General features: G+C 41.9%; 1 protein-coding gene across 7 annotated transcripts in view; it reads right to left on the bottom strand.

Annotated features, from left to right (window-relative positions):
- Window positions 1–14,178, bottom strand: part of cenpe (centromere protein E) — a 43,139-nt gene continuing 28,961 nt past the window's right edge. For 3 of the 7 annotated variants that reach the window (XM_054757558.1, XM_054757563.1, XM_054757559.1), the window contains 15 exons: window positions 13,280–13,402; window positions 12,920–13,153; window positions 12,164–12,259; window positions 11,919–11,996; window positions 11,373–11,483; window positions 10,120–10,311; window positions 9,836–10,030; window positions 9,547–9,759; window positions 7,130–7,330; window positions 3,784–3,924; window positions 3,604–3,704; window positions 3,388–3,485; window positions 2,920–3,055; window positions 2,477–2,817; window positions 2–236 (listed from right to left, as the gene is read on the bottom strand). In XM_054757558.1, coding sequence (XP_054613533.1) covers window positions 172–236; window positions 2,477–2,817; window positions 2,920–3,055; window positions 3,388–3,485; window positions 3,604–3,704; window positions 3,784–3,924; window positions 7,130–7,330; window positions 9,547–9,759; window positions 9,836–10,030; window positions 10,120–10,311; window positions 11,373–11,483; window positions 11,919–11,996; window positions 12,164–12,259; window positions 12,920–13,153; window positions 13,280–13,402 — 2,325 coding nt within the window. In that variant the 3' untranslated portion in view covers window positions 2–171. Of the gene's footprint in view, window positions 237–2,476; window positions 2,818–2,919; window positions 3,056–3,387; window positions 3,486–3,603; window positions 3,705–3,783; window positions 3,925–7,129; window positions 7,331–9,546; window positions 9,760–9,835; window positions 10,031–10,119; window positions 10,312–11,372; window positions 11,484–11,918; window positions 11,997–12,163; window positions 12,260–12,919; window positions 13,154–13,279; window positions 13,403–14,178 lie in introns of all 7 variants that reach the window. The other 4 variants (XM_054757562.1, XM_054757565.1, XM_054757561.1 and 1 more) reach the window with 3 other exon arrangements.

Below are 14,178 nucleotides of genomic sequence, written 5' to 3'. Positions count from 1 at the left end.
TCTGGGCTGGACACCTCTGCTGCAGCCACAGATTGGCAAGGAAAATCAACAAACCAAGCGATGCAATAAAGTAAATTATATTTTCACACTAATCACTGAATGTATATTTTTTATTAATGATATTGAAAAGCATAAAATGAAACTAAAATATTAACATTTAAAGAAGTGTGTTCACTGCATTTTACAAAGCTCTTCATGTCTTGGAGAGCGAGAGCTCTCGTCCTTTGTGTCAGCGTCTGTGAAAAAAGAAAAAAAAAAAGAAAAAACTTAACGTTCACCCTAGTATATACAGAAGCTTTCTGAACCAAAGATATTATTCATGTGATGATAAAACACTTTATATTTTCGGTGCTCCTTAAAGTTCCTAAAAGGAAAAAGATGAAAAACAAGCCACCTGCAGTGCCACAGTTGGTGTTCTTCCCTGTGATGCATGCTGAAGAGTCCAGTTCAATGTGACAGACACAACTCAATTTGGCTGACTCGCATCGACATAAGCGGTTGTCGACATGACCGAAACTAGCCATTGCGTGCACATATACAGTACACGAGCCTTTCGCCAGAGACAGAAGGATGAAAGATCGGCTGAGAAGTCTACTACAAAAAAAGAAAGGACCTTTGGTCCAAAGTCAAAGATTTGTAGGTAAGTGGTAGCTCCTTTCCTGTCGCAGTTTTTTCGACGAAACTATTTTTCATAGATATTACCCCTTTGGGTCTCAAATTTTATGTTTACTAAAGCGGTTGACCACGTTTGTCGACATCGACTTAAGCGGGCACTTTTGAGTAATAAGAATGCAGTGGACGAGGACTTGATGTGTTGGTCAACTTAAAGGGATAGCTGGGATTTTTTTTGACATGAAGTTGTACGACATCCCCGTCAGTAGTGTAGGGCATCAACAGTGACTTCCCCACCCCCCCACTTCGTCCCCTGAGCCAATTTCTTGTCATTTTTTTTAGATTTAAGAAAGTAGTTCAGGCTAGTTGGTGGGGTCACATAAGTAAAGCATTCTACTCCTCAAAACAATATGCGTTCAAAAAGAGTAATACATTTGCATCACAAAACTGTTGCCCAAAAAAAGTCAGACCTCGGCGTTATTTTCTCTCCGTTTGTATCGCTTGTCCATTGTTGTGTATGTGTTCCACAGTGTTTACGTGCGCGGATGAAGACTGCTGTGACGCAACAGACTTTAAGTGACAGTTAGGCTAGAGCGATACTGTCAAATTAAAAAATATCTAAAAAAAAAATCATAATAATAATAATTGTGCGGCCTTGTAATTATCCTGGCTGTAACAAGAATGTGTCTGAATCGCCCTATATATACACACACCATTGTTTTCCTGGCACAGACATTGCTATGAGGAAACTTTGGTTTCTTGCTGTATTTGCTATTTAATGTGGGAACCAAAGTGGCCAGGAGTGAGGATTACGTCCCTACACGCCCAAGACAGAGGAAGAAACATGTTTTGAAGAGATCTGCTGTTTCAGCACCACAAGAACTAGCTACTAGCTAATTAGATGCCCCCTCCAACCTTGTTTACAAGTACTCGGAACAGGCTATCAGAGAGTAACATTGTATGCAGCAAAACACCAAATGTCGTACAGTTACATGGAAGTGTGGGTTGTCTCCATGTTTCTGAGTATGCTTCCAGTCACAATGTGGAGGGGGAAAAAAAAGGCAATATCATTCTAGCCTAGCTGTCACTTTAACTCTTGAATGAGTGAACAATGCATCTATTGTTTATCTCCCAGTAATTTTCCATGAGTCATATTTAAGTTGCACAACTCTTGTTGTGCTATGTGAGTGTGTGTGCTTGTGCTATGCGAGTGTGTCTGTTGCGAAAGCCTATGAGAAGTTAGTAGACTGACAATGCACTGGTCTATGAGACTGTATAATATCCAAGTCCTCTTTGACGCTGTCTTAATCCTTTTATAGCTCTAACTCGGCGTTGTGTGTGCGAGACATACAATTCCCTGGCAAAACACTAGAGGCGGTGTTTTCGTCGACTATTTAGCTTGTTAGGGTCCTTCGGCATGAGTGGACAATGGTAATTCAGAGAAAAGGGGAGTGTTATTGGCGTTAACTAGTGTTATGTGTGCTGTACGCCCACTTAACGAGTCGTATACACAGGTAATAATGTCCTACAGGCCAACCAATCACATCACTCGTACATCTGCGAGGTTAGATTTTTTTTGGAGGTGCACGTCATGCTATGCGAGAGTGTTTGCAGAGGGAGGAGCGAGCTGGTGTAGCGTATGCTGGTGCCTCAACACATGAGCATATTCCAGGCTTTAGACCAGTTGTCAACATAAACTTGTTCCACTGTATGTCAATAAAACCCCAATATGTGATTAGGCAGGAGTTACCGGTTTCTGTATCTGCCTCATCTGGAATATTGGGAATCTCTGGTAGAGACAAACGCTAAAAGTCAAGAATCACAAGAGCACACCAAACAATTGAGATTTATAGATAGAGCATACCTGAAAAGGTTCCGAGACTGGAGTTATCAAAGAACTGCTTGGGACAGGTTCTTAACAACATTTCTGAATTTCCAGCAACATCAAAAAATCTGCTTTTCGGGGAGTCAAGCAGTATGCTCTTCGGGGAATTCAACAGCTGCCTGGGGGACTCCAGGACCTTCTGCAGCTTAACCACAGACCTCTGTGGTGACCCCAGCAAAGTGGTGGAACACAGAGGAACTTCACGCTTGGTTGGAGTACAGGGTGGGGAAGACCTCTCAGTATCCTGTTTGCTCTTCACCTTCAGTTTGACTGCTCTGTTCTTCCACTTTGTGATCTCGGCCTGCTGGCTGGAAACCAAGCTGAGGTCAAACAAGAAACAGGAGCGCATGTCAAGAGAAAAAGGACAAATGTGCGACGTGTCACATACAAACACAGCAACACTCCAGGCAAATTCATCGTACCTTTCTAAATGTGCGATTTTGACTTGAAGCTGTTTAACTTCCTCCTCCAGTTTGTTTTTTTCCAGCACAATGCTGCTCGTGACCACCAAACCTCGGGGGTTTGTCAGTCGCTCATGCAGCTCCTCACCCTGCAGGACTGAAAAATTAGAAAGAAAAAAAAAAGTTAGTTTTCCACCATTCTACATTCAAATTCTTTAAAAGGGGCTCTATCCTACATATACAGACTTTCAGGTGGACCAAGAGGAGAGGAATGCAGATTTACGTTGTTCCCCACCTAAGATTTGTGGAGTATTTTATTAAAAGAAATTTCCTGTAGCGCTCCACTGTAATCCAATATTATTTTTAAAAGCCCCTGAAATGAGCATTGGGCTCCCTTAAATGGCTGTCAACAATTGTCAGCATTTAAACTGTAACCCTCATTCTTCAAAGACACTTGTGTGAAATGCTGTTGAGTAAACAGGCGCTTACATGACCCTTCCCCTCGCTGCTGCAATGTCCTGAGTGTTTCCTTCAGCCTCCACAGTGACCTATCCTTGTCATTCAGAACCACAGTCATCCTTTGGATCCTGTGCCGCACAAATATTTGGGTCAGATTGTTAAGAACCAGGAGGATATGGTACAGGTACTGTTATGGTATGATGCAGTTTTTCATTTAAGACAAGACAAAAACAAAAAGGTCCTTACTCTTTTTGATGCTTGTCAGAGGCTGAGCTCATCTCCAGTTCCATCTTGAAGAGTTTAGCTCGGAATTCCGCCAGCTGAGCAGCAGAAGGTGAAGCATTTTTCTACACAAGAAAAACGGTGAATAAATTTGTAGTATCAGTCATGATTTAAAGCAAGGGTGTTTTCATTCTTCAGACCAACCTCTTGCAGTTGGTTCTTTACTACTTGGATGGCGTTCTCCTTCTTCTCAACCTGTGCTCGGACGTCCAGCAGTTCTGCCTGTAGTTGCTGAATGGCCATTTTGTGGGCCTCTTCCAGCTGCTCATTCTTCAAACGCAATGCCTGATAAAAAGTTAAACACATCACCACCTGTTTACCTTTGCAAACAATGTACAAAACAGAAAGGGTATGAGCACTTCTTTTTCTGTGCACTGTCTGCTGATATTGAGAAGTAGCCAATGTCATCATATATTAAAATCTCTGTATACTAGAAGTGAAACAATAATATTTCTTGATAAGGAACAGAGGTCAGGTGGTTTCGTAACACTTTGCCTTCTCTGTGAAATACATAAACGTTGTAGGGCTGGGAGCCATTTGCCGACTGTGGCTTGCTGTGGCACACTGTAGAAAATAAACACAAGCCATGGCAATGTATTGAGGCCGGTAAATTACAAAGTTAATTTTCATTTATTGTGTCATTAATTTATTTATTATCATCCCAGGCCTAATGCCCACAAGTTTTTTTCTGAATGAGAAATAACTCATCTTTGCAGAATTGTATTTGTATTTGTATTCGTACTTTATTTATCCCACAGCGGGGAAATTTACTTGTTACAGCAGCAAGCAAGATACGCAAGTAAAGAATACAGTGTAAAGAATACATAGTGACTACAACATGGTTCAGGTGGTGCAGGTGTTGTAGAGCCTGACAGCGGTCGGTATGAAGGACCTGCGGAACCTCTCCTTCTTACACGGTGGGTGTAACAGTCTGCTGCTGAAGGAGCTGCTAAAGGAACCCACAGTGTCATGTAGCGGGTGAGAGGTGTTGTCTATGATGGATGTCAGCTTAGCCAACATCCTTCTCTCCCCCACTTCCTCTACGGAGTCCAGAGGACCGTCCAGGACAGAGCTCGCTCTCCTGATCAGTCTATTGATCCTGCTCCTGTCCCTGTCCGTGCTGCCTCCTCTCCAGCAGCCCACAGCATAGAAGATGGCTGAGGCCACCACAGAGTCATAAAAGGTCCGTAAAAGAGTCCTGCACACACCAAAAGGACCTCAGTCTCCTCAGCAGGTGCAAGCGACTCTGGCCCTTCTTGTAGAGGGCGTGGGTGTTGACGGACCAGTCCAGTTTGTTGGTAAGGTGAACACCCAGGAATTTGTAGCTGTCTACCAACTCTATGTCCGTTCCCTGGCTCTTCACCGGTGTGAAATGGGATGTTTTCCTCTGGAAGTTAATGATCATCTCCTTTGTCTTGCTGGTGTTGAGTTGCAGCTGGTTAAGCTCACTCCAGCTGACAAAGTCCCTGATGGCCGTCCTGTATTCCAGATCATTCCCCTCTGAAACACAACCAACGATGGCTGTGTCGTCGGAGAACTTCTGGATGTGTGGAGTTGTGTGTGAAGTCCGAGGTGTAGAGGGTGAAGAGGAAAGGGGAGAGCACCGTACCCTGAGGGGCACCTGTGCTGCAGAGTACCATGTCAGACACACAGTGACGAAGCCTCACATACTGTGGTCTGTTGGTGAGGTAGTCTATAACTCATGCAGTCAGGTGTTGGTCTACTCCCACACTCTCCATCTTCACTTTGAGTAGTGACGGCTGGATGGTGTTAAAGGCACTGGAGAAGTCAAAAAACATGACCCTCACAGCGCTCCCACTGTCCTCCAGGTGTAGCAGTGATCTGTGCAGCAGGTAGATTACTGCGTCGTCTACTCAGATACCAGGCCGGTAAGCAAACTGCAGGGGGTCCAGCTGTGTGCCCACCAGGGGTCGCAGGTGCTGCAGGATAATCCTCTCCATGGTCTTCATCAGGTGAGAGGTCAAGACAACAGGCCTGAAGTGGTTAGGCTCCTTGGGACGCGGTGTCTTTGGTACCGGGACCACACAGGAGGTCTTCCACAGGGCCGGGACTTTCTCCAGGCTCAGGCTGAGATTGAACAAGTGCCTGAGAACTCCACAGAGCTGGTCAGCACAGTCCTTGAGGATTGTAGGGCTGATGCCGTCCGATCCCGGGGCCTTACTTGCCTTGATCTTCTTCAGCTGACTCCTCACCTGATCATCAGTTATGGAGAGGGGGGTAGAGGATGGCTGGGATGGGGATGTGGGGGTGAAGAGTGGTGAGTGGGTAGGGGAGGCAGACTCAAATCTGTTGAAAAACAGATTGAGTTAATCTGCCCAGATCTTGTCCCCACTGGCTTGGTCTCTCCCCACTCTTTTACCATGGCCTGTGATGGTCAGCAGGCCTCTCCAGACTTCCCTGGCATTATTCTTGAATTGTTGTAATTCAGCCACATTGGAGGGTTTTCTAACATGAAGCGCATTTTTAAGGTCATGCCACAGTATCTCAATAGGATTCAGGTCAGGACTTTGAGTAGACCACTCCAAAGTCTTCATTTTGTTTTTCTTCAGCCATTCAGAGGTAGACTTGCTGGTATGTTTTTGATCATTATCCTGCTGCAGAACCCAAGTTGGTTTCAGCTTGAGGTCACAGATGGACAAAAATTCTCCTTCAGGATTTTTTTGTAGACAACAGAATTCATGGTTCCATTTATCACAACAAGTCTTCCAGGTCCTGAAGCAGCAAAACAGCCCCAGACCATCACACTACCACCACCATATTTTACTGTTGGTATGACATTCTTTTCATCGCTGCGCTCTTGGGGTAATTTTGGTTGGCCAGCCACTCCTGGGAAGGTTCACCATTTGTGGATAATGGCGCTCACTGTGGTTTGCTGGAGTCCCAAAATGGCTTTATAACCTTTTCCAGACTGACAGATCTCAATTAATCTCACTTAAGATAAAGGGGGTGGGAGGCATGTAGGTTTTGGATTTTTTTCTCCCTTAATAATAAATAAAACTTAATAAAAGCTGAATTTAAAAGCTGCATTTAGTGCTCAGTTGTGCTGTCATTGGCTAATTAAGTTTGTTTCATAATCTGAAACATTTAAGGGTGATAAACATGTAAAAAATAATAAAAATCTGGAAAGGGGCAAACGTTTACAGGCACGCACACTTTTTTCTTTTTTTACATGCATGTCATGGCCAATTATGTAAATGAGAAGATGTTATCTAGACACCTCTGCAACCCACCACACAAATAGGTTACACTTCTGTGGGAAGCTTTATAAAGGCAGAATTGTTGATAAAGCTCTGATATTGGCTCGGGCAGGCGTTGCTGTTGAGGCTTGTGAGTGTACAGGGGTTTGAAGTTTAAAGAAGTTAAAAGGCTTTCATATAAAATCAGCACATGGACTCGTTTTAAAAGTGGCCAACTCAGGGTGTGTTGCAACATACTATGATATCGTCATGAACTGATAGCGCAGACTCACTTGGGTTTCCTTCTCAGATTGATTGAATCGAATATTGAGTTGGTTGTTTCCTTGTGAGGACACCTTTCTCTTTAGGCGAGCTGCCCCCAGCGTCTGTTGCAGAGTGCAGCGCCTGCTTTTTTCCTGTTGCAGGTGACATTCCACCTGAGCCTTAAGCTGTTGCACCTTCCCACACAGGTCATTATGGTCGTGAATGATGCCCTGCAGGGGGTTAGAAAGATGTTATTAATTAATTAGCATTTGATTGAGTTGAAGTGCTCATGATACCAAAGCACAATCTTATTTTCGCCTTGAAAAATAACATTGAAAGGCATATTTCCGGTGGTAGATGTGGGCTCGAATGTTGATATTTATCCTTTTATACTTTTCACCACAGAAACCAGTCTGTGGTTGGAGACCTCCACAAGTCTGGTCTCTGGTTGGAGACGGGAAAAAGAGGAGGAAGTGACGTCACTTTGAGAATCCTTCCTCTCTGAAATACTTGGTTTGTTTTTATATTGTTGTGGTGAATTTGTTTTAGTTTGATTCTTGCAGCTGAGGGCAAAAGTTGTCACGCACAAGTTTACCGTCGTGCCACAGAACCGAGAAGTTTAATAAGACCAACCTCGTCACGCATTTGAAGGGAGATCACAAGAGAAACTCCCTCGGGACGGCAATAGGTCATTTGCTATAACAGAAAAGAGCGAGGCGAGCTAAACGGCTGGCTGCCACTACACTGTGGATAAAACTAAACTAAACAGGTGAGCGTTTCCTCATACCTACTGGTGGTTGACTAATATCACTTGATCAAGCCTTTTCTAACATTCCACACTACAAAATAAGTCAAAAGTATGTATGATTCATGTTGATATTGAATCCATATTGCCCGATATTCAAGGCTGTAATATCGGTATTGTATCAGAAATGAATAAGTGGTAGCGCGACACCCCCGGTAGTAACTGTGTACAATCTATAATAACTACAAGGGCTGTCAAAAATGCCCCTACTTTAATTTGATGTGGTGTTTTATGGCTGTTGATGTTTGGCGACACCCGGTGGACGCAATAATTAATTGAATAATTCACTTAATTCTCTTCAACACAGACGGATTTCTAAAGCGCATGCTGGACACGTTTGTAAATGAATACTTTAACACGCTTCTGCCTTGGAGACTGTGTCTAATGTCCAACTATATTTAGATGAAACTTGTGTGGATTAAGAAATGTAATGTTTTAGATGGCAGTATCGTTTAGTTAATTATGCTAATTGTGATGCTAGTTGTGTTTGGCTTGGACATTCTAGCTGCTGTGCTATCTGTACATATACTGTTTACCTTTTTATTGTTTCCCCTTCATACATTTTTGGTGTCATGAGCACTTTAAATAAGGATTTGATTCTCGTGCAAGCACAAAGGTCATTGGTCACCCGGGTAACACAACATCTCAGGAGGGATTTATATCCACTCATTTTAATAGAAAATCCCCAAACGCTGAAGGTTTTGAGACTGTCAACTTTAATCTCTCATCAAATTTTATGTACATATTTGTGTGTGTGGAAGAAATTAATTGGATTTGCATTATTTCTTATGGAGTAAAATTGATTCCGTTACAGTGTATTTCGGTTTGAGTTGGACCTTCTGGAATGGATTCATGATGCTAACCAAGGTTCCACTTTATCTTTCCCTGCAAATACGCTTATGCGTGTATATATATCCATACATTTTCTATACCGCTTCTTCCTCATTGGGGTCGCGGGGGCATGCTGGAGCCATATATATATATATATATATATATATATATATATATATATATATATATATATATATATATATATATATATTTATTTATTTATTTATTTATTTATTTTTTGATTTTTTTAACTGTTTATTTCTGGCAGTTTATCTTCTTTTGTGCCATTTTCCAAATGACTGAAAATTAAGCTTGTAAAAAATAAACAAGTTTGCATCTGATAGTGGCTGAATAGAAACATTGACAAGTGTGTGCCACCGATCACAAACCTGCCAACCCAGAAGAAACGTTATGAGTGCATGGATGCTGCGGAAAGGAGTGAGCTGATTTAGCGTAATCCAGGTTTGAGAGACTGAACTCGAAACTGAAACTGGCAGAAATGCAACAAAATGCGTACCTAGAGTGAGTACGAGTACGAACAGTCAGTGTTCTTCAGCTCATAGCCTGTCCCTCAAAAGTTCCTGGGATTCTAAAAAAAACCCTCACTGATTATAGGTACTTTCTGAGGGACTGTTTGGACTCTGGGTAGTTTTTGTTTTTTTTTTAATCCAGGTAATTTTCAAAAAGAGAAAATTTCAAAAGCCCAAGTAAATGAAAAAAGTTCCACAAAAGTAGAAAAGGAGCTTCAAATAAATGCTCACTAATTTAGCTAAGAAATACAGAAGTGTCCCATCAGTACAGCATGCATACCTGTAAAATCATCTTCCTGCTTTGTACCACTGCAGATCTGCGATCCACCTCAGACCTCAGGATGCTGTCCAGTCTTCTCAGGGCCACTGGTTTGCTGGCAAGCACAGCCTCCAGCTGCTCTACAAAATTCAGCTTTGCTTTTTTATCAGCTGACAGATCATCACTACAAGAGGCCATGCCTGCGTTAAGTGTGTCCATAATGGTGCCCATTTTCTGTAAAATCAAGTCATTTTCAAAATGTAAATTCAACAATGACTACTTTGATGTAGGGCCCAGAAGCAGTGCTCACCTGCAGGAAGAACTGTCTTCTTAACAACAGCTCAGTCAGTTTCTGCTTAGACAAGTTGTCTTGGTCTTCAATAGAGTGTGTGGGCACCTGTACTCCACCCAGCAGCAAGCGCCACTCTTCAAAGTTAGACAGGTCTTTCTTGACAAATTCATCAAACTGATTCTTGTACATCTTTGCTTTTTCTCTGAGAATATCCTGGAAAATCAAAGCACAGATTTCTCTAAATATTTGCCTTTGACGTTAAGGAATGAACAAATGGAGGGAAAGTATGCATGCTTGTTTACCCCAATGTGTCCCAGAATCTTGAAGGTCTCCTTTCCCAGCTGACAAACGGTACTGTGGGCTTCCAAGATGTCAGGAGTCAAGCTGCTCTCGTAAACGTTGGCCAGATAATATTCCTTATCCCAGTCGTTCATGGATGTGGAGTCCATGTGACTGCAGGCATTTATAAATTGCTGCAATTTTCCAAAGAGCTCCTATAAAAGGGCAACATTAGAGCTGGTATTAGACAATTCCTATGTTTGGCACCATTGTCAAATACAATTCTTGTTGGGATGTAAAAGCCAAGATAAATTATTTCAGTACTTGTGACGGAGCACGTCACGTCATTAACTACCAGCACTACATTTTATGTGCACACACACGCACACGACACTCACTTTCCCCACTCGTCTCCCATTCATTACACGACAAACACATGTAACGTCCCTGCTGACAAAATATACCAACGGTGCACACTTTTCATTAGTCAGTATTCCATCTTCTGTTGCATACGCATCACACACATACACGCAAACATGTCACTTCCGAGGTGTTCAAATTCAGAATTTTTGTGTCATGTTGATCACATGACACATTATGCAAGTTTCCGAAATACTTTATTATTGTTTGTTTTCATTGATGATCGAAGTTGTGTATATTTGGCCCATTATGCCTGTTGATTCGTTAAATGCTTCTTCAGTTGTAATATTTTCTAAAAACCTGCGATCTATGATTTAATCATGGAAACGATGGCCATGGATGACCAGCCCTTTACGGTCATTAAAAGATCCATGCAGTCTATCCATGCCAGCAATGCAAAGCGACAGGCAGAACAATTCCATGTTCTTCCGCTAGGCGGCAGAAGGGACATAATTACCCTGTTTATCCACCTGTTGCGATTCATACAATAGAATAAGTTATTGGTGGTGGTCTGAGCTTTTTCAACAGTAATAAATGTTGGTAAAAAAAAAAAAAATGTTCTAAAGGCTAAAAAACTTTATTTTATTTTAATTGAATGCATTTTACAGGGGGTCTAAATTTCAGTCGATATTGTTAGATGACATCTGCTAAAGCTGTTGTTCTCCACATTTTTGAGTCGCAAATCCCCCAAACCCTACATGGGAATCACTGGCACCGGGGCATGCTCTGCCACAATTTCGATTACCAACAAAAATGATTATTTTTTTACTTCGTCTGTTGAATTGTATAGGTGTTTTTGTGAGTTTTACATGAAAAACACATCACAAAAAACACCAATATTGAGGGCGGTAGTTACCTGAAATGCCAACGTTGAGTCTTGCAGGCATGAGGATACAGTCACCTTGGCATCGGTCATGTTCTGATTCTCATTGAGCACAGAGATTGAGGTCTTTGCTTCATTAGGCAACTGAAAGGGAGGAAAAAGAGAATGGGAAGAGGAACCATGTGTGTCAAACGCAAAATATATTATGAAGTTTATACCAGTGGTAGCCAGCCAGACATACCAGTAGTCTACTAACCACTGTGCTCAGTCTATCTAGAATCAACGGCGAAATGTTTTTTGGGGGGTTTTGTTTAGCAAAACAAAAAGGTCTCATTCCATTTGCCAAGCTTACACTTTACACACACTTTACACACAAATTAAAGGATAGCAGCTCTGTGAAAGTAACGTTCGCTATCGTATTTTCTGGAGTATATGTCACTTTTTTTTTTCTTCCATAGTTTGGCTGGTCCTGTGACTTACGGTCATGTGTGAATTAATCAAAATCTATACATACTGTATATAGGCTTCATAAACATAAATACACAGCTTTACAGGCACAGTGACTCGAGGATGACAAACCTGCTGTGAGGTGGTCGGCTCCACTTGAACCTCAGTTTGCCCTTTTAATGTCTTCAGCTGCTCCTCCAGCTGCTGTACCTGAAGCAACAGATATTTTGTGTAGGATAATCTTTTATTCGTTAGACATCCTCACAGTCTGTTACGTCATTAGCGTTTAAAAGAGAGAGAAATGTGCGGTTGCACACTGTGTTGTTTTTACATCTGTCACAATCACTTGTTTTTTTAAGTCAATGAATGAGACGTACTTGTTGCTGCAGTTCGGCCTCTCGTTCCCTTGCCTCTACCTGCTGCTGCTGCAAGGTTAACAGAGTCTGCTCACTCCTCTCCTGGATGGTAGATATCTGTGTTTGGAGAACAAAATAGCGTATTTATTTCAAAAAGGTCTGTGCTACAGTTTATATAAAGGAAATGACCTTATATTACAAATAACCGCACTACATAATTATACCATGTAGTTCTGTTTTTAGTGTTTCTTTCTTTTGTTTGAGCTCCTCAAGTGTCTACTGCAACTGTGTTTGCTCCTTGCTGAAATAAATCCCTGTGAGGCCTTGTACAGATGACAGGGCTGTATACCCTTTACCGTACAGAAAATTGGGAATCGGATTACAGAAATGGAAAAAGGCCAAAACAAAGGGCAACAGCTAAAACCAGGGGTCAGGGCTGAAATACGATTGGAATTGACCCTTAATATGTGAATAAATCATTAAATAAGATAACATTGTGGCAATTTCATTCTTTTTTTTTTTCTCTTCTCCTTTTACTCTTGTTACTTTTAATGTTTTTATAATATCACAAGCTTACAGTGGACAAGTGTTGCAAATTAGCACATGTGCTAAAACACTCAAACAGACAAAACAAGACTATAAATTAATCAATCATACCCAGTATGCCAACACACTTGGCCATTTCTGTGCCAGTGGAGTTATAGGTCAAGGATTTATCATATCAAATGAGTGTACACTCATGATACTCATGTAGAACAAGAGTTGTGGCAAACAAACCTCAGTCTGATGTTTTCCTGCCATTTCCTCCAGTTGTGTTCTGAGCTGGTTTGTTTCCTGACTTTGTAACTCCAGTCGGCTCTGCAGCTGATCTCGCTCGTCGTTGACTAATGTCACACGACCCATCAGCTTCTCCATCTCATCCCTGTTCGCCTGAGCGTCGAGCGACCTCTCAGATTGTACAGTGTCTCGTTCTGCTCGCACATCTTCAAGCTCCTCAGTCAGCCTCTGAACCTGTGAGAATGGGAGACTAAGAATGACAACTCTGGCTGTATATAGTGCACCAAATCAGGACTGTAAGAATACTGGTCAGACAAGAGCTTGTACTCCTTATTCAGAACATAAAATGATGATTTTTGCCTGATTTTGAAGCTCTTGACATTTGTCGGCGTCTTGGAGTTCATTTGTCAGCAGGTTGATCTCATCCTGAAGGTTTCTGATCTTCTCTTGAGCCTCCCTGAGCTTTCCCTGGTTCTCCATCATCTGAAAATAAAATGCACGTCAACATGAATTGCAGCCATGGAATGCTCACACTCAACAGCAGAGGTACTCTAATACAAATCTTAAAGCCTATTTACAGTATTATAGTCTGTCAAGTCACAATATGGTTATATTCAAAACTGAATGTCCTCCTCATTCAAAAACAATAACATACTTAAATAAAAATGCAATTTCCATTTTGAGATAAATCCAAATAAATAATATACTTATAATAAATATTAGGGATGGGCAATATATCAATATTATTAAAATATCGATATTTCTTTTAAGCACGACATCAAAAACAAACATCTTATCGTATGTTGACGAGGTTGTCTCACTCCAGTGTGTCAGCGCTCCTGAGCGGGGTGTCCTGCCTTGCCTTCCTCCGTGCATAAATCTAGCTACTTCTGGCATCGAAGAGTTTTCTGGTATTTGGGGACTTTATATATATTGTTGACATATTGTTGTGCAGGTTGTGTGTTGTCTCTGAGGAGCAGTGGGTGCTCCTGAGACATTCACCCCGCCCCCACGGCGGTCACAAGCCGACCGTGCAGTCGGACGGCTTGCAGCTCCCACTGCATAGTGGAGATCCACATATCCTCGGTGCAACCAGGGTGGATCTCACCCTGTTTTACAGAGCGGGATCTAAAACGTAAATGTTTCTTAATCTTCATTAAATTTCTATTCATTAGACTCACGCCTCATTCAAACTCTGTCACTTACCTGTCAGTGCGTCAGAACGTGTGATGGAACAATAAACAAACAAGTGGTACTAA

This window comes from Dunckerocampus dactyliophorus, chromosome 17 (genome assembly GCF_027744805.1).
Source record: "Dunckerocampus dactyliophorus isolate RoL2022-P2 chromosome 17, RoL_Ddac_1.1, whole genome shotgun sequence".
NCBI lineage: Eukaryota > Metazoa > Chordata > Actinopteri > Syngnathiformes > Syngnathidae > Dunckerocampus > Dunckerocampus dactyliophorus.
Note: the sequence above shows the minus strand (reverse complement) of the source record. Positions and strands in the feature narration are given on the sequence as shown.